The 18,749-nt window shown below is 37.3% G+C and overlaps 1 protein-coding gene across 7 annotated transcripts in view; it reads right to left on the bottom strand.

Moving 5' to 3' along the window:
• Window positions 1–18,749, bottom strand: part of Plpp1 (phospholipid phosphatase 1) — an 88,290-nt gene that overhangs the window by 25,355 nt on the left and 44,186 nt on the right. For 4 of the 7 annotated variants that reach the window (XM_004848516.4, XM_087189378.1, XM_087189379.1 and 1 more), the window contains exon 3: window positions 1,349–1,632. In XM_004848516.4, the coding sequence (XP_004848573.1) occupies window positions 1,349–1,632 (284 nt within the window). Of the gene's footprint in view, window positions 1–1,348; window positions 1,633–7,289; window positions 7,442–18,749 lie in introns of all 7 variants that reach the window. The other 3 variants (XM_004848515.4, XM_087189380.1, XM_087189381.1) reach the window with 1 other exon arrangement.

The raw sequence follows: 18,749 nt of genomic DNA on the forward strand, positions 1-18,749 counted from the left end.
ATCCTCTAGTTAAATAAGGTGTTTTTTCATCCACACTAAACATGAAAAATGGGGATTACTTGTAGGTCTATGTTCCTTACAAGAGAACCAAAAGGGACAGCAAAGTGTCTGGAAATCATTTAAAAGCAATCACAGGATATTTTACCCAGAGACAGCATTTGTTGGATGGTAAACAAGTAAGGGAAACTAATAGCTACCTTAAAATATAAGAAGGTAACCATATAAAACACAAGGATGACAATTCTAAGAGTTAAGATAAGGAACTGACACTGCCAATAATTAGTGGCTTTACTTAATGTTACTGGGCCTGCATTTTATTCCTTACATATAAATTAAAGGAGTTAGACCTTTTGGATTCTGTATCTATACCTATTCTATTTCATTTCTGCCTCACTGTGCTCTAGGATATAAGTAGTATTCCAATAAGGGTGTGTAAGAAGGCAACTTTGAACTGAGGATGTAGCTCAGTGGCAGAACCCTTCCGTAGCATTGTAACAGGCCCTGCCTGAGTTCAGTCCCCATCCCAGGTGATGAGGGGAGGAGGCAACCTGAGCATGAGCACTAAGAACTGTCAAGATCCGAGCCAAGTTACCTGAGTAAAAAACTTACTCTAAAGATACAAGATTGCTAGACACGGTGGCACACACCTGAAATCCCAGCACTTGGCAGGCTAAGGCAGGAGGATTGAAGTGAGTTCAAAGTCAGCCTAAACTACATAGTGAGTTCAAGGCAAGCCTGAACTCATAGTGAGATTCTAACTTAAAAAAAACAAACCTCAAACAAACAAACAAACTACAGGTCTAGCAGAGCTTCAATTTTAGTGTATGTGCTGCTGAAGTAAGCACACTAACAGCGCTTCACAAATGGCTGGGTTAGATCAGGGTTCAGCAAACCATGATTCCTGGGACAGCTGCTATTTGTGTAAATAAAGCTTTACTGGAACACAGCCACACCCCTTCACTCAAATATCTATGGCTGCTTTCCTGCTACCATGGCAGAGTTCAATAGTTATGAAAGGCAGCATATGGCCCATAAAGCCTTAAATATTATAATCTAGCATCTTAAGAAAAAATTTGCTGACCTTGTTCTAAATGATCTCTAAGGTTCAATTTACATTCTTATGCATCAGCAATGAGTAGTTTCAGTAAAATGTTCTTAAACAGATAAAACATCATGATTAAAACAAGGAAAAAGAATGAGAGAGAGAATAAGGATCACACATATGATTTCAATTAATTCCCAGTGATTACTTCTCCCCTTCAAGGTATTGGATGGCTCACCTTTCAGTCACTGGAACCTTCTATTTCAATACCAAAGGTAAAATAAGCAGTAGAGATTTAACACTCACCTGGCTTCCTTAACTTTTTCTGCATTTCCTCGACATACATAGTACTCAATGTAACCTGAATCAGTGCAGTTGATTTTGGACCAATCTGGATCACATACATTCAAGAAGTGAGGCCGAAGTCTGCCTATTGAATACTTGGCAATGTCAGTTAGGGACTGACTAGCAGCTGCACCAAATAAAAAGGTTCCAATGGCTTTGTAAATAGTGGCTATGTAATTATTCCTGATAAAGGAATTTGAGTGCAAAAGGTTACAGTAAACAGACAGGGTTTCTCCAACAATCATCTGAAAAAGAAACAAAAATAGTATGTTAAAGTAGCAAACACACACTAAACAAAACAGGGAAAATGATATATCACAGTAAGCTCTTAGTTTTAAAAACAGCCCCTCCCACAAAGGAGAGTCAACTTTGGGTATCCAATCCTAAACTGTACACCAAGAAGTGTCAGGTCAATCGTGGACACTTGCTAAGCAATGGCTGAGCCAAAACCATTTCATAGTCTACCTAAAACAACAAGGCCTTATTTTCTTGTATTCAACTAAACCAGGCTTTTAATAAGTAGACAGTGATGTGTCCTGAAGGACAAAAACCAGAGCTTGTTCAAAGAATTCAAATTTCCTCTATCAGAATCTCCCTTACTTTTATCTGTCAGTCTTTTATTATTTCTCAAATATCCCTTTGGACCAAAGACATCCATCATATTAAAAAGGGTAAAGACGCTTTAGGGAGTAAAACAACTAATATAAGAGCAGGAATCTAAGACTAATGCCCACAAGTCCACTGGGTTCACAAGTCTTGCCTTCCAGAACTTTAGGTCAGTTCCCTTTTAAGAAGTCTTACTAAAAGACTTCTGTTTGATACTTTTCCTTTTCCCAAGGAAAGATCAAGTGATTCTTCCCTCTTTTACACTGATTTTTATGAAATGGCGTTAAAGCCATCCTGTGACCATCCCATTTTAGTAGTACCTGCGTGTGGATGAGCACATGAGTGTAAGGGAGTTTAAAGGCATAAGAACATCTCCAAGTGCTTTACAACTTCACAAGTCAGTATCCTGAGAAATTCAAATAATACTGAATGGCAACATTATGAATAACATTTGTTGCTTAAATAAGATACACTCTATGGCTGGGAATGTAGCTCAGGGGCACCAGGCCTGCCCTGCAAGCACAAGGTCCTGAGTTAGATCAGGTACCAAAAAAAAAAAGACACACTCTAGTTAACTGAAACCTAAACACTTAGGGAAAAGACAGCTTGCTAATTGGGGAAGGGGGTTATAAGTAACAAAGTATCACTTGAGATATATACCAATTTCCCTGCTTGTCTTAAATTTACAGAAATATTTTATAAAGCATTCAAAAATTTCCAATTAATGAGTACTAACTGTATTCAGGGTTAGACTTAGCACAGATGAAATAAATGCTTGCCTCCTAAAAGGGATTTTTAAGAACCTGTTAGTGCCAGGCATGGTGGTGCACGCCTGTAATCCCAGCATTCCACAGGCTGTGGTAGAAGGATCAGTGTCAGTTTGAGGCCATCCTGGGCTACACAGTGAGTTCAAGGCTGGCCTGAACTACATGTTGAGACCCTATCAAAAAAACCAACCAACAAACAAAAAACCCCTATAACAAAATTCTGTTCTCATTGGGCTTAGTGGCTTGTAGAATTCCATAATTAGAATGTTGTAACTTTGATGACCAGACTGAACTTTATAAAAGGGTGATTTCTTAATTGCTGAATAGAAAGCTAGTATTGATAAAATGACCAAAAACTGAGTAGACAGTCAATAAGTTTTAATTGAAGACATTGCCTCTTGCATAAAAATCAAATCCTCTAGACAAATTAAGTCACACAGAAATATACCCCCCATTATAGTCCTTAATGTAAATGAACTGATCAGACCCTTTACTGAGAACACATCACAGGAGAGGAAAACTATGGTTACTTGTAGGGATGATAAATCTTCACAATTTTGCTTAGGGTCATCCTCGACAGCCTCCAGCTACCCAGTTTTAAAGTGTATACTGCCTTCTTGGGCCATTTACAAGTCTCAATAATTCCCAATAAAATAACAGCCAGAATAGATTTCTCAAAAAACTTCATTACGGAATTGATCTGACAGGCGAAAACATACCAAGTATAATTCAACCACAATTTTAACAGTTAAAACTTCTGTATCTCAGCTGTCAGCTGTTTTTCTTAAGCACTCATCTAGTTTCCAAGAACAGGTACTAAGCTCTGTGAGTCTTCCTAGACATAACCATCATTCTTTAGAGCTACCCAAATCCTGTTCTCGCCACTAATAGAAAACCAGTTTGCTAAGAACTGTGTACAGATGACAAGCTGATACACAGAAGTAACATAAGCTGAAATTTAACTGTTAGTGCTAGGATGGCAAGGGCACTACAAAGCTAGCAGCTTCCAGGATAGCTAACATCATTTTTTATATGCTCCTTTATTGTGAAAAACTGACAACAGAGAAATCTAAATCAAGTCTTCTAAATTAAATGTAGAGATGTATCTGTCTATTTGTTCTACACAAAACAGCCCTCCTCTTCTAATTTTAATACTTTATACTGCCCCTTTAGCTCTTTATGCCAATTCTTTTTTTTTTTTTTTGGTACCAGGGATTGAACTCGGGTCCTTGTGCTTGCAAGGCAAGCGGCGGAACCAATGAGTTAAATCCCAGGCCATTTATGCCAATTCTTAGACCTTTGGTGACTCGTGCACCTATGCCAACTGTGGCCTAATTAACCCTAGAATTGAAAAGTCTTCTCATGTTTATTTATTTAGACTCTAAAAATATGATGAAATTTTTTTTTTGGTAGCAGGGATTGAACTTGGGACCTTGAGCTTGCCAGGCAGATGGCAGAACCACTGAACTAAATCCCTGGCCCAAGACACGATGAATTATTAAAGAACTAAAAATAATGTCTGGGGGAATAAAACAATAAAAAGATCAAAGGTGAATAATTATCAAAGTGGTGTGGGGCTGGGGATTTAGCTCAGTGCCACGCCTGCCTTGCAAATACAAGGTCCCAAGTTCGATTCCCGGTACTGAGAAAAACAAAAAATGGTGTGATACAACCTTTCTAAATCTATGACCCACAGTATTCTCTCACCATCTCCTTTATATCTCCACTATTCAAGATTGTAAGTCTATACTGTCCCTATGGTTTCATTCAGGGGCCACCTTTCCAAAAAGTAGTAAAGTCATTGGCACTTTTCCACATCTTCCATTTCCCTCAAATAGCTCCAACTGCCTCCATTGCTTTATTCCACTGAATCTCAAAAGCCAAAGATGTATCATCAGATTGAACATATTTTTATTAACTCTTCTCATTCGTATTAGAATTGACCACTTCCTCCTCATTGAAATTCTCTCTTGTCTTCCAAGATAATATATTAATCTTGGTTCTCTACCAGACTCCCTCAATCACTCATATAATTAGGGATCATTTGCAATTCATGTCAAAGCTATGGAATGAAGTCTGAATCATGATCTTTAAATGCCTTACTTTCTAATAAATAAAAGTAAACATATACAAGTCTAACCAAGTACTGCCTGCAAGAAGCTAGAGTTAATAAATGAACTGGAACTATTTTACTATTTTAAATTAGTACATGAAACTACTGCCCTAAGCAGAGTTTGTCTTTGATACTGCTGATATGAAAACAGTACTTTTATAGCACCTTTAAACAGTATGTTCTTTTAAGACATTTATATTAATTTACTTGTCACTTTACTAAATGTACAAATAACTTTCTCATGGATTATGCTGAAATAGTAAAAGTCCTATGGTAATGAAATCCAATCCATGAGTTTGGGCTATTTTGTCAGACTGTGTGCTGTGCAGGCTGCATGCATCCACAGGAACCCAGCAATGAGCACCCTGTCTGTAGCAGTCCTCCACTTTGATTTCTGCATTTTTGCTTGTGCAAGATCCTTTTCAAGACAGGCATGGTGATACATGCCTATAATGCCAGGAGGCTGAGGCAGGAGGATCATGGGTTCTAGGCCAGCCTGGGCTACAGAGTAAGATACTGTCTCTTAAAAACACTAAAAATTCCTGACAGAAAAGTGGAACTGAACGACAAGTATATTTTTAGCACTGCTTACTTGAATACTGAACTTGAATCTTGCCTGAAATCAGCTATTTGCCACTGAGAGCTAGTTAAAATTTTTATATTGAAATAGTTCACAATCTTTCAGAAATATGTATACTTAGGGCCAGGCATTTGGCTTAGTGGTTCTGCCGCTTGCCTCACAAACACAAAGACCCGAGTTCGATCCCTAGTACCAAAAAAAAAAAAAAAAAAATCACACAGAAATATGTATACTTTAAAAAGAAAAAAGAAAAAGAAAAGCCCCTGAGTGTGGTGGTACATTCCTGTAATCCTGTAACCCAGCTAGAATCCATCTCCTGAGGGGTAGGAGGATTGCTTGAGTACATAAACTTGTGACTAGCCTATGTAGTTTAGTAAGACCTTCAAAAAAAAAGAAAACCCTACTCCTTCCTAAGTCATATTGCTTGCTTTCTTTCAGTAGTAAATACTCAGTGTTAAGAACTGGGGGTTAACTTAGTGGGAGAGCGCTTGCCTAGCAAATTTGGGCCCTGGAACCCCAGCACTGTAAAAACAAAGAACCTCAGGTTAAAGATTTGGGTAGGTTAAAAGAATCCCTGATTTCGTAAAACTTCACAATGCTGTAAGACAGACAACAATGTTACTTCACAATTATTCCACAGTTTGATTCATGTGACCAGTTTCATGCAAGCACCTAGGACATGCCAGATTCTACTACACCAGGCAGTCAGGATACCAAGCCGAAAAAGGCACCATATCTTTGCCTTCAAGAAACTCACAGTCTTAAGAAACAAACATTTTTATATAATAGAGGCTTTCTTTTATTAGTTGTTTATCACAAAATATGAGTTAACTTTCACAGCTAATAAGATGCTGTGATCACTCTAAAGACACTGTATTTCTAAATTAAGTTTAAAAAAAAATCTCCCAAAACAGAAGATACTAACATCTTGTTGAACTTTCTCTTGGGTATAGCCATATTTTCCAACTGCTAGTAATTTAATTAACAAGTCTAGTTCCTAAAGCTATAAGCTATGGAGCACAACAGTGCTGATTAAGTCACAGAATCTCTGAGTAAAAAGATTATAAAAATCATCTAGTCTAATCTAGAAGTCTTCTCCCTAGAATGACATTCTCTAAGCATTTCCACCTGAAATTGTAGAAAACAGCTACAATTGTGGTTAAAAGACTCAATCTTGCCTTCAGTAGCAGTAAAATTTCTTTCCTGTTCACTGCTGCATATTTATAGAACTGTGCCTTTACTCTTCCATTAATGGCATTATTTAAAAATTCTTTTTAAAGTAAACATAGATTGAATGTAGTTTTTGTTTTTTGGGTTTGAGGGGGGATTTTTTTGGTACCGGAGATTGAACTCGGGTCCTTGCGCTTGCACAGCAGGCGGCAAACCACTGAGCCAAATCCCCAGCTGAATGAAGTTTTAACATTAGTTAGAGACTTTCTTTTCTAGAAAGAAAGTGACTAAATAGAAGAGATATGTACACACAGATACAATAAATTATAAAATACCACCAATGGATAAAGTATTAAGAAACATAGTACTATAACATTTGACAATCATCCAATTACTGAAACAATAAATTAGAGCTTTAATAATCACATGAAACTGATTAGCATAAAATCTACACATATCCAATAATGTTCTTCTAATTAAACATTGTTATTTTCTGGACTCATGTAAAATAGCTCAGATTATCTTGATCAAATAAACCTTCAATTCAAGGTTTTTTAAAAAAACCACATTGTTTTGGAGGGTTATACATTTAATCATTAACAGACTAATACAAAATTAAGCCAACTGTCCAAAAGTTATAAACTTCAAAAAGTGGATTTAACTTACAACGATAATACTGAATGGAATGATTATTCCACCTAATAACGCATAAGGTATGGTGTCTTCTTTGTAAGGGTAGCTGATGGACTGATCTTTACAGAATATTCCTCGTTGGAAGGGAGTATGCCTTGAAGTAAGAATTGCAAAAGGCAATCCAGCTAGCAAAAGGGAATAAATAAAAATATCATTAAAAATTATCAAAACTGGTTAATGGCAATAATTATCCCAGAGACTATGTTTAAAAATGCATTTAGCATGAAAATAAATGAGAGCACATGTAAAAGGGAAATGCAGCAATGCATGCAACAGAAATTAGAAGGGTTACAGTTCAGAGTAAAGTTGTTTTTTCTAGAGGAAAACAGACTAAATGGATTTGGGGGAGAACTCTTTCAGATTCTAGTTGTCACTTAATCGCCAGGTTTTCAACACTATTTCCACACCAATTTGTCAAACACTTCGCTTCCAAAAGGCGAGTAATATTTTGACATCCCCCATTAAATCCCTATACCACTACTACATTTGGACAGGTCATGGTCACAGCTAAGCTTATCGGAGTATCTAAATATAGCATTATCCACTACTATCAGAATAGGTTTAGAGCTGTTGGAGGAGTCTGGACTCAAATCAAGTTTCTTAAGTAAAGATGGACAACAGGTGACAACATAAAACCAGCTAACAGAGAGCTCTCTGTTTTTATCATCAATGTTTTCTGTAAAGATCACCTCTCACACTCACCTCCTGCAATGCCTAACTTTTTGCCTAAACCTAAGTTTTAAGAACTCAGTTCTCCTTTACTTCACTGAACCTGGCCACTGACTAATACTATAGCATACTGACTAGTACTGATTTGTCTTTTAAAATTTAGCAGAAACCCTTAGTTTAGCAGAAACCCTCAACACAAGGTCTGAAAGGATGTTCCCTTAAGTGTTACACACTCTCTGCAATATACTGTAACCAAGCTAATATACTCACTGTAGGTTCAAGTACTATCTTTCCCTCCAAGAAGCACCAAGACTTGATGACCATTTATAGTTTTCATTAACCACTAAGACCCCAAAGGCTGAATGACAACCTAGCCTCAGCCACTCTGCTCAAGTGTATATATCACAAACACCAAATATGTCCAATCTACAAGGGCCAAAAAGAGAACATGAAATCATATTTCTTTTATTTCCAACTCTCTTATTTCCCCTTCCCTTTCTCAGTTAGATATTGACTACATGAATCAAAGTTTCTTTGCTAGCCAATTTGCTAATAGCTGTCAACCCTTTCAAGGCTCCCAAAGCCATAATTCTAACTAAATGCACACCCACGCACGTACACACAACTAGAGCTGACACTGACCTTTATTACTATGTAACGGTCATATCTAAATTTGGACTCTCTGTTCACCAAATTGCTGGCACTCAAGAGAAATGGAGGGAAATATCCAAGTCTTCAACACATGTAACTATAAATGCAGCACAACTTCAAAAGATTTGCACAAACTTTTGACACTTATCAGCACACACTATAGAGGTAAATACATACATAGAACTGTGACTTTAGTTGCTGCCTGCTCTACACAGTAACTAAACCTTTAGCCACCCACTATAATAACCAAACTACTCAAAGAATAACCATACTATCCAATTAAAATTTACATTTACAAAGAATCACTCATTATTTCTATAATTCATTTTATTTGTAAGAATTCTACACAAAATAATGGGAAAGTTTACTGTTTTACATAGCATATTTCTGAATTGGCTGCATTTTTCAGTAAGCATTTCTTCCTTCTGGAATAAGATATTTAATATAGAAATTAAATTCACAAATAATATGATTAGTGCCCAAAACTCATTAGGCTTTTGTCTCTGTTCTGAAGACAATGCATAATAGTTGCCCAAATATACTGAAAAATATTAACATATATATGCCCATTAATATTAAGAATTTTTTCTTTGACCATAAAAGATATGTTAGAAATTATTCATAAATTTAGAGGGGGGGAAAAAAAGCTCATGAGTATTTTCAGGATAAAAGGGGAACAAAATAAAATCACATAAGACAGGAATATTTAAGTGGACAGATACTGATTGAATCCACAGTGTAAGGCATTCTGCTAGGTGCCACCAGGAATATTAAGCTGAATAGAGCCCAGAATATAATTATAGCAAAGAATAAACAGAGGTAAAAAGAACTTTTAGAGGGTTCAAGAGGGAAGAAAAATTGGTGAGCCTCTAAGTGGTGATATTCAATCAGCTAGTGGTTACCAAGGTCTGAATCTCAGTTAAAGGGGTCTAGGTGAATGATACAGATTTGAGAATATAAAGGATTTCTAAACCCAAATGTGAAGACATTGTGCAATGGGTTTTCAATTGCCAGTCTTAGAAGTTTTAATATGGAAGAAAGGGCAGCATCCAGACTGTACAAGCTTTACTAAGAAATAAGAATGTAAGCATGAGAGCCAGGGATTTAGCTCAGTGGCACCATACCTGCCTCACAAGCGCAAGTTCCTAAGTTCAATCCCTGATACCAAAAAATAAAAGGAACATAAGCATGAGTCTACATCTACCACAAACGCATACTAGTCTCTTGAGAGCTTTTGAAGCATCACAAAAGCCCTCAGCAATATTTCTAAATTGGTAATAACCACCACTATGCATATACCTCAGTGGTAGAGTACTTGCCTAGACTGCATGAGGCCCTGGGTTCAATCCCCAGTACCATAAATAAATAACCAACCAACAGACCAACTAGCCAACCAATATTTGCCATCCCTCATACAGGTCTATGAGATACACTACTATTATGATTTGGATTTTAAATGTCCCCCCAAAGTTCATGTGCTGAAGACCTGGTCCCCAGCTGGAAGCCCTATGGGGAATGGTTAGAACCATTTGAAGGTAGGACCTAATGGAAGGCAGCAGGTCACTGGGCGCACACCTTTCAAGGGTGTATTTTGTAGGGTCTCTTTCTGCTTCCTAAATGCCACAAGGTGAGCAGCTTTGCTTCACCATATAATCTCTACCATGATGTGCTGCCTTACCACAGACAGAAAAACAAAGCAGTCAAGTTACCATGGACTGAAACCATGAGCCAAAATAAATCTTTCCTCCTTTTAAGTTCTCTCTCAGGTATTTTGTAACAGTAACTGAAAGCTAATGCAATTACCCAAAGCTATTTCGTTTTCACTAATTATCTAAACCTGAAAATGGATATCCAAAAGGGAACCATAAGCTGTTCACTGATGCACTTATGCCTCAAAATGAGTCAGGAGTGGTAGCATACACCTATAATCTCAGCATTGTGAGAGATGAGGCAGGAGTATAAATATTAAGCCCAGCCTGGGGAACTTAGTGAAACCCTGTCTCAAAATTAAAAACTAAAAAAGGACTGGGGATTTAGCTTAGTGCAAAAGCCCTGGTTTCAGTCTCCAGTACTTCAAAATGATAAGCTAGTTCAGATTCCAGTTCTGGAAGCATTAAGAATTAGAACGAAGACTGAAACCACCTAAGTTGGCAAACAACACTGGGGCACATAGAAGGAGGCTGAAAGCAAAGAAGGTCTACAGAGAAAGAAGTGGCTACCTGACCCCTGAAAATGTGAAATGGAGAGGATAGCTTTGGCTTCCCATTGCCGAACAGCCTTACTGCGCTTGCTATCTGAGACTGTTATAATATCTTGTATCCTTCTCAACAAAACATCACTATGCTATTTACTGCAGCTATATAGAAAATTTCTACTATGAGAAATACAACTTTAAGACAGACAACTTTAAAAATTGTCCTTGGCTCCCAGATCAGAGGAAGGGGCTTCCGGGCCACCATTCCACCACTCCCAGCTCAGAGGAGGTGAGCCGCATGGGCACCAACAGCACCCCCACCCCCACCCTGTCGAAATGAGAAGACACATAAGTCTCACAACCAGACTTCCAAATCACCTACAGCAACCCCAAAGGGAAATGATATGGAACACTCTGATAATCAACCACCTGGACTCCCTGAACTGGCAACAAAAGGGGATCTGCAAAAAATGAAATCAGAAATAATTTCTCACATAACAGCAGAGATTGTGTTCCTAGTGCAAGACATGATTAATAAATCTAGAGGAGGAGCTGAGGAACATGATGGAATACCAACATAGGAAACAAATGGAAGGGGCTGGGGATTTAGTTCAGTGGTTTCGCCACCTGCTGCGCATGCACAAGGACCCGAGTTCGATCCCCAGTACTAAAAAAAAAAGGAAACAAATGGAATGCATAAAACAGGTGCAAACAGATTTCCAGGAGATAAAAAACTCCACTGAAAGTCTACACAGCAGAATGAGCCAATGTGAAGACAGAATTTCATTTCAGATATAGAAGATAAGATTGCAATTAGTGACCAGGAAAAGAAAATTTGCTTCAAAATTGTAAGAGACCATGAGAAATCAATCCAGCAGCTGCTAGACCATGCAAAGAATAGCATAAGACTAGAGTCAATGAAGAAACGGGAGAGTGCAGATGATATAAAAAAACTGTTGACAGAAGTGATGGCAGAAAACTTCCCAAGCAGGGGAAAAGAATGTGACATACAGATAAGGGAGACATATAGGACTCCAAATAGCCTTGATCAAAGAAAATCTACACATAGGCAGATAACTGTTAAGATTCCAGAAACACAACAGAAGAACAAAGTTCTACAAGCAGTTAGAGAAAAGAAACAAATCACATACAAAGAAAAGCCCATCAGAATCACAACAGACTTCTCAACACAAACCATCAAGGCAAGTGAATTATTTCAAGCCCTAAAGGAAAAGAGCATCAAACCCAGATTGATGTACCCTGCAAAACTATCCTTCAAAACTAATGAATAAGATACTTTCATGACAAAGAGCACCTTAGGAACTTCATGAATACCAAACCAGCACTCCAAAATATTTTAGACAATATACTAGAAACACACAATGAGGATCACAACCCCAGGAAGCAAACCAGAATGAACCCATCGGGTGTGACAAGAAATTAAATGTAAAGGGGGAGAGCCCAACAAAAAGATAAAGTCATGACAAGGATAAGTCAATACGTATCAGTTATAACCATCAATGTTAATGGTCTCAATTCACCAATCAAAAGAAACAGACTGGCAGAATGGGTCAAGAAGCAAGACCCAAAAATATGCTGCATACAAGAAACACACTTAATTCAAAAGGAAACTCATAGACTGAAAGTTAAAGGGTGGAAAACAATACTCCATGCGACAGGAACCCGAAAAAAAGCAGGAGTAGCGATCCTCTTTGCAGATCAAGTAGATTTCAAACCAACACTGATTAAGAGACACAAAGAAGGACACTACATCCTTGTAAAGGGAAGAATCCAAGAGGAAGAGATGACAATCATAAATATCTAGGCACCAAACACTAGTGCACCCAACTATATAAAACAAATACTAACGGACATGAAAAGTCATATATACACTAATACAATTGTAGTGGGGGACCTCAACACCCCACTGTCACAAATAGATAGATCAACTAGACTAAAAATAAGTAATGAAATACCAGAACTCAATCGAACTCTTGAACAAATGAACTTAACAGAGGTTTACAGAGTCTTCCACCCCTCAAAATCAGAATACACATTCTTCTCAGCTCCACATGGGTCATTCTCAAAAATAGACCACATACTCACACGTAGAACATGTTTAAGTAAGTGGAAAGGAATTGAAGTTGTCCCCTGTACATTATCAGACCATAGTGCAATGAAATTGGAGATCCATAGCAAAAGAAACTCAAAAAATTTCATAAACACGTGGAAACTGAACAACACACTTCTGAATAACCAATGGGTCACAGAAGAAATTAAAGAAAAAATCAGACAGTTCCTTCAATTAAATGACAATGACAATACAACATATCAGAATCTATGGGACACAATGAAAGCAGTCTTACGAGGGAAATTCATAGCAGTGAATACGCGTATTAGGAAAACAGAATGGTCCCAATTAAACAACCTGATGCTGAACCTCAAGCTTCTAGAAAAAGAAGAGCAGGACAACCCCAAAGCTCATACAAGGGAGGAAATTATAAAGATCAGAAGAGAAATCAATGCAATGGAGACTAAGAGAACAATACAAAAAATTAATGAAGCCAAGAGTTGGTTCTTTGAAAGAATAAACAAAATTGACAACCCCTTAGCCAACCTTATCAGAAAAAGGAAAGAAAAGGGTAAAATTACAACAGACCCAGAAAAAATCCAGAGGATTATCAATGCCCACTTCAAGAACCTATATGCCAATAAGATGGAAAACATAGAATGGACAGATTCCTAGATACATATAAATTACCAAAGTTGAATGAAGAAGACCTAAAAATTCTAAACAACCCAATATCAACTGATGAAATTGAAAACATAATTAAAAACTTATCAACTAAGAAAAGCCCAGGTCCTGATGGCTTCACTGCTGAATTCTACAAGACATTTAGAGAAGAACTACTGCCACTACTATTGAAACTCTTCAATGAAATTGAAAGGGAAGCAATACTCCCAAATTCATCCCTGGAAGCAAGCATCACCTTGATCCCCAAAGCAGAGAAAGACCCAACTGAAAAAGAGAATTATAGGCCAATCTCACTAATGATCATAGATGCAAAAATCCTTAACAAGATACTGGCAAATAGGATGCAAAAGATCATCAAGAAGATCATACACCCTGATCAAGTGGGATTCATTCCAGGGATGCAGGGATGGATCAACATACACAAATCAATCAATGTAATACACTCTATCAATAGAGCCAAGAACAAAAACCATATGATCATCTCAATAGATGCAGAAATAGCATTTGACAAAATCCAACATGCATTTATGACAAAAACCCTACAAAAAATTGGAATAGATGGTCTCTACCTCAAACTGATAAAAGCCATCTATGAAAAACCAACAGCCAACATAATACTAAATGGTCAAAAACTGAAATCCTTCACACTAAAATCAGGAACAAGACAAGGATGTCCACTATCACCACTCTTGTTCAATATAGTTCTGGAAACATTAGCCATGACAATTAGACAACAGAAAGAAATAAAAGGAATAAAGATAGGAAATGAAGAAGTCAAATTGTCATTATTTGCAGATGACATGATACTCTATACAGAAGGCCCCAAAAACGCCACCAAAAGTCTTCTAGACTTAATAATCAAATTCAGTAGAGTAGCTGGATACAAGGTCAACACACAAAAATCAGTAGCTTTCCTCTACACTAACAGACTCTCTGAGACAGAAATAGGGCAAACAATTACTTTCACAATAGCATCCAAAAAACTGAAATACCTAGAAATCAACCTAATTAAAGAAATCAAAGACCTTTTCTCTGAAAACAATAGCACTCTGAAAAGAGAGACTGAAGACGATATCAGAAAATGCAAAGACATCCCCTGCTCCTGGGTAGGAAGGATCAACATAGTGAAAATGGCCATACTTCCAAAACTGCTATATAGATTCAATGCAATCCCAATTGAAATCCCAGCAGCGTACTTCACGGACCTTGAGAAAACAATCCAAACATTCATTTGGATCAAGAAGAGACCCAGAACAGCAAAAGCAATTCTAGGCAACAGAGATATGCCAGGGGGTATCACAATCCCCAACTTGAAACTATATTACAAAGCTACTGTGATAAAAAACAGCATGGAACTGGCAAAGAAACAGACCTGAGGACCAGTGGAACAGATTAGAAGATCCTGAAACAACACCAGACACACTCAGCCACCTCATCTTCGATAAAGGACCCAAACAACCTCACTGAATTAAAGATAGCCTCTTTAATAAATGGTGCTAGAAAAATTGGGTTTCAACTTGCCAAAGATTAAAACTAGACCTATATCTCTCACCATGCACTAAACTGAAATTGAAATGGATTAAAGATCTAAATATTAAAATAGAAACTCTGAACCAGTTGGAACAGAGGTTAGGTAGAACTCTTGAAGACATTGGTGTAGGAAAAGATTTTATGAACAAAACCTCAATTGCCCATGAATTAGCACAAACAATCAAGAAGTGGGATCTCTTCTTATTAAAAAGCTTCTGTACAGCAAGAGAAACCACCAACAGTGTGAAGAGAAAACCCACAATGTGGGAAAAAAATCTTAACCTGCTATTCCTCAGACAAAGGTCTACTATCTGGAATCTATAAAGAACTTAAAAAGATCAGACCTCCCAAATTTAAAGACCCAATCCCAAAATGGGCATCTGAAATGAACTGACATTTCTCAGACAAAGAAGTAGAAATAGCAAATAAACATATGTAAAAAGGTTCAACATCACTGGTCATTCAAGAGATGCAAATGAAAACAATGCTGTGATTCCACCTCACTCCAGAAAGAATGGCTGCTATCATGAAATGAACTAATAACAAATGCTGGTGGGGCTGTGGGGAACGAGGAACCCTGCTCCACTGCTGGTGGGAGTGTAGACTGGTGCAAGCACTGTGGAAATCAGTATGGAGATACCTCAAAGAACTAGGACTGGAAGTCCCATTTGACCCCGCTATTCCACTGCTGAGAATCTTCCCCAAAGAATTAAAAGAATCATACCACAGTGATACATGTGCACCCATGTTCATAGCAGCACAGTTTCTAATAGCTAAAACTTGGAAATGGCCCAAATGCCCATCAACTGGAGGCTGGATAAAGAAAATGTGGTTTTTTATAAAATGGAGTACTACTCAGCCATAAAAAATAAGAAATTAGAGACATTTATAGCTAAATGGATGCACATTGAGGCGACACTCAAGTGAAATAAATAGGACACACATGTAAATACCAAATAGTTTCTCTAGTGTGAGAAACTGAAAGTGTAAATAAGGACTAGACGCTATAATAGATAAATGTGAAATAGGAAGAAATGGGGCAAAGGGGAAGGGGAAGTGGGAGGAGTAGGGGAATGGAAAGAAGCAAATGGAATTAATATGAAAAAAAGGAAAAAATGGAAACAAAATCTTTGTAAATAGGGAGGGATGGAGGAGTTGAAGGGAGGGCAGGGGAAGGAGGAAAAATAAGAACCAAGAGAGATTATGTAAAGATGCAAATTTCCAATGATGAATGTCATTATATTGTATACCTAAAATGTACCAGGGCTGGGGATTTAGCTCAGTGGTTTCGCCACCTGTTGCACAAGCGCAAGGACCCAAGTTCAATTCCTGGTACCAAAAAAAAAAGGTATCATCATAAAATGTACCAATGATTAAAATGAGTAATTCATAATGCAAAATAGGAAGAAAAGGTCCAAATGGGTAGGGGAAGTGGGAAGGGTATGGGAAACGAAAGAAGGGAAAAGAAAAAATACGAGAAAAAGAAAAAAGTAGAAACAAAGTCTTTGTAAATAGGGAAGGGTGGAGGGGGTGAAGGGAGGGCAAGGAATTGGGAAAAAATAAGAACCAAGATACATCATATAAAGGTACAAATTCCCAATGATAAATGTAAATGTACTGTATACCTAAAATGTACCAATAAAGAATTTAAGGAAAAAAACAATAAATGTTAACCTTTGCCAAGGATTTAGCTCAGTGATTCCGGTGCCTGCCTCGCAAGGCCAATGTCCCGAGTTCGATCCCCAGTATCCAACAACAACAACAAAAAATGTTAACCTTTGAGAGCATATAGATTGCTTTTAATTTTTCATTACCGTATATAATGCTGCAGTGAACATTTCCAAATAAAAACTTTTGTTTGCAATTCTAAATATTTCCTTAGAACATAGTCTTATGTGGAAGCAAAAGATACAAACTGTTATGTTTAGATCTAAAATATCCCCCAAAAGCCTTATCTGTTCAGAGGCAGAGCTTTCAGAAAGTGATTGGATCATGTGGGCTCAAACTTCATGAGTAGATTAATCCACTAATATAACATAGCGACGGTACTGTTGTTAATGGAAATAAGAGATGGGGCATAGTTAAAGGGACTGAACCATGGAGGCACGGCCTTGGGGACTACAGTATATCTAGGACCCAGGTTGTTCTTTCATCATTTCAGATTGAACATTCTTTTTCTTTTATTTAAAAGAATGCATTTCTAAAACATTTCTAATGCATTTCTAAATACCTCTTCATTATTTCTCATGACTGTATTTGTCCGTTTCTTTTAATATTAGCTAGCAAAATTCATTTTTATTTCCCTTACCCCCTTTAAACAACTTCAAGGTGCAATTTACATATAGTATCATAAAATTCTTCCACTCTAAAAAGTGACTGATTTTTATAAACCTATAAAGTCATGCAGCCATCACCATAATAATAGTTTTAGAAAATTTCTGTTACCCTAAAAATTCCCTTGATGGTCATGTCAGGACACCATGATGTAATGTCTGGTATGTCTGATAACGGCAGCGCTGAAGGAATAAAGATGAACAGCTCTGGCTCACCTGCTTCTGCTGCTTTCATGGAAAAAATAAATAAACATTCTCCTTGAGCCCATTGGCATTCAGTCCCTACAGGCTTTCTGTCTCTACAGAAATTTGCCTTTCGTAGACATTTCATATAAGTGGAATCATAGGATACTTGGCATTTTCTACACAGTTTACATTACTTATTACCATAATGTTGAGTTTCATCCATGTTGTAGCATTCATTTGTTCCTTTTTGTTGCCATCATATCCTTTTGTACACATATACCACATTTGGTTTGTCTATTCATCAGTTAAAGGACATTTGGGTTGTTTCCAGCTTGGGGCTACTATGACTAATACTACTTTGAACATTCACATACAAGTCTTTGTGTGAATATATTTTCATTCCTAATGGGTAGATACCTACAAGTGGAATAACTAGCTCATATGGTAATTCTGTGTTTAAGTTTTAAAGAAACTGCCAAACTGTTTTCCAAAGAGACTGTACCATTTAACATTCCCACATCCTGCTTTTTAACATGCCCACACAGCCGGTCACAGCCTGTTTAGGACTCAGAATTTCTGCATAATAAACTCATACTCATCCACAAATAAGCACAGCTTTCTATTTGTTCCAGTGAATATGTATAAAGGCTCAAAAGAGAACATGTGATATGGTAACTCATTGCTTCCATAAACTCTTGTTCCACAAGAACACTACCCTACCCTATATCAGAGATAGGAAAGAACAACTTAAGAACATGGTCACACCACAGTGTCTTTAATTTATTCTTGGAACCATAATAGAAATACTAATAAACTGTTTTAATTAGGAATATTGGTGGTAGGGTACCCAGAAAAACTGAGAAAATATGGCTAAAAATTCTTTTACATTTGTAGGGAACTCTGCTAGTATTACTGAATGACACACATGCCTCCAAAAATAATGTTTTAAGGTTCTTCTATATCTGGTGGGGAACCTATGGCACACATGCCATGGCTGGCTGTTACCAGTGAAAGCTCTAAAAGGTTCACTATCACTGTTCTATACTGTAGCATGGATCAATATTCTGTTCCCTCTTACTGAGTATTTTATAAAATATATCAGATGCCCAGGAGAG

Source organism: Heterocephalus glaber, unplaced genomic scaffold, assembly GCF_053883595.1.
Source record: "Heterocephalus glaber isolate CG9 unplaced genomic scaffold, H.glaber_assembly_v1.0 deba00001538, whole genome shotgun sequence".
Lineage (NCBI taxonomy): Eukaryota > Metazoa > Chordata > Mammalia > Rodentia > Bathyergidae > Heterocephalus > Heterocephalus glaber.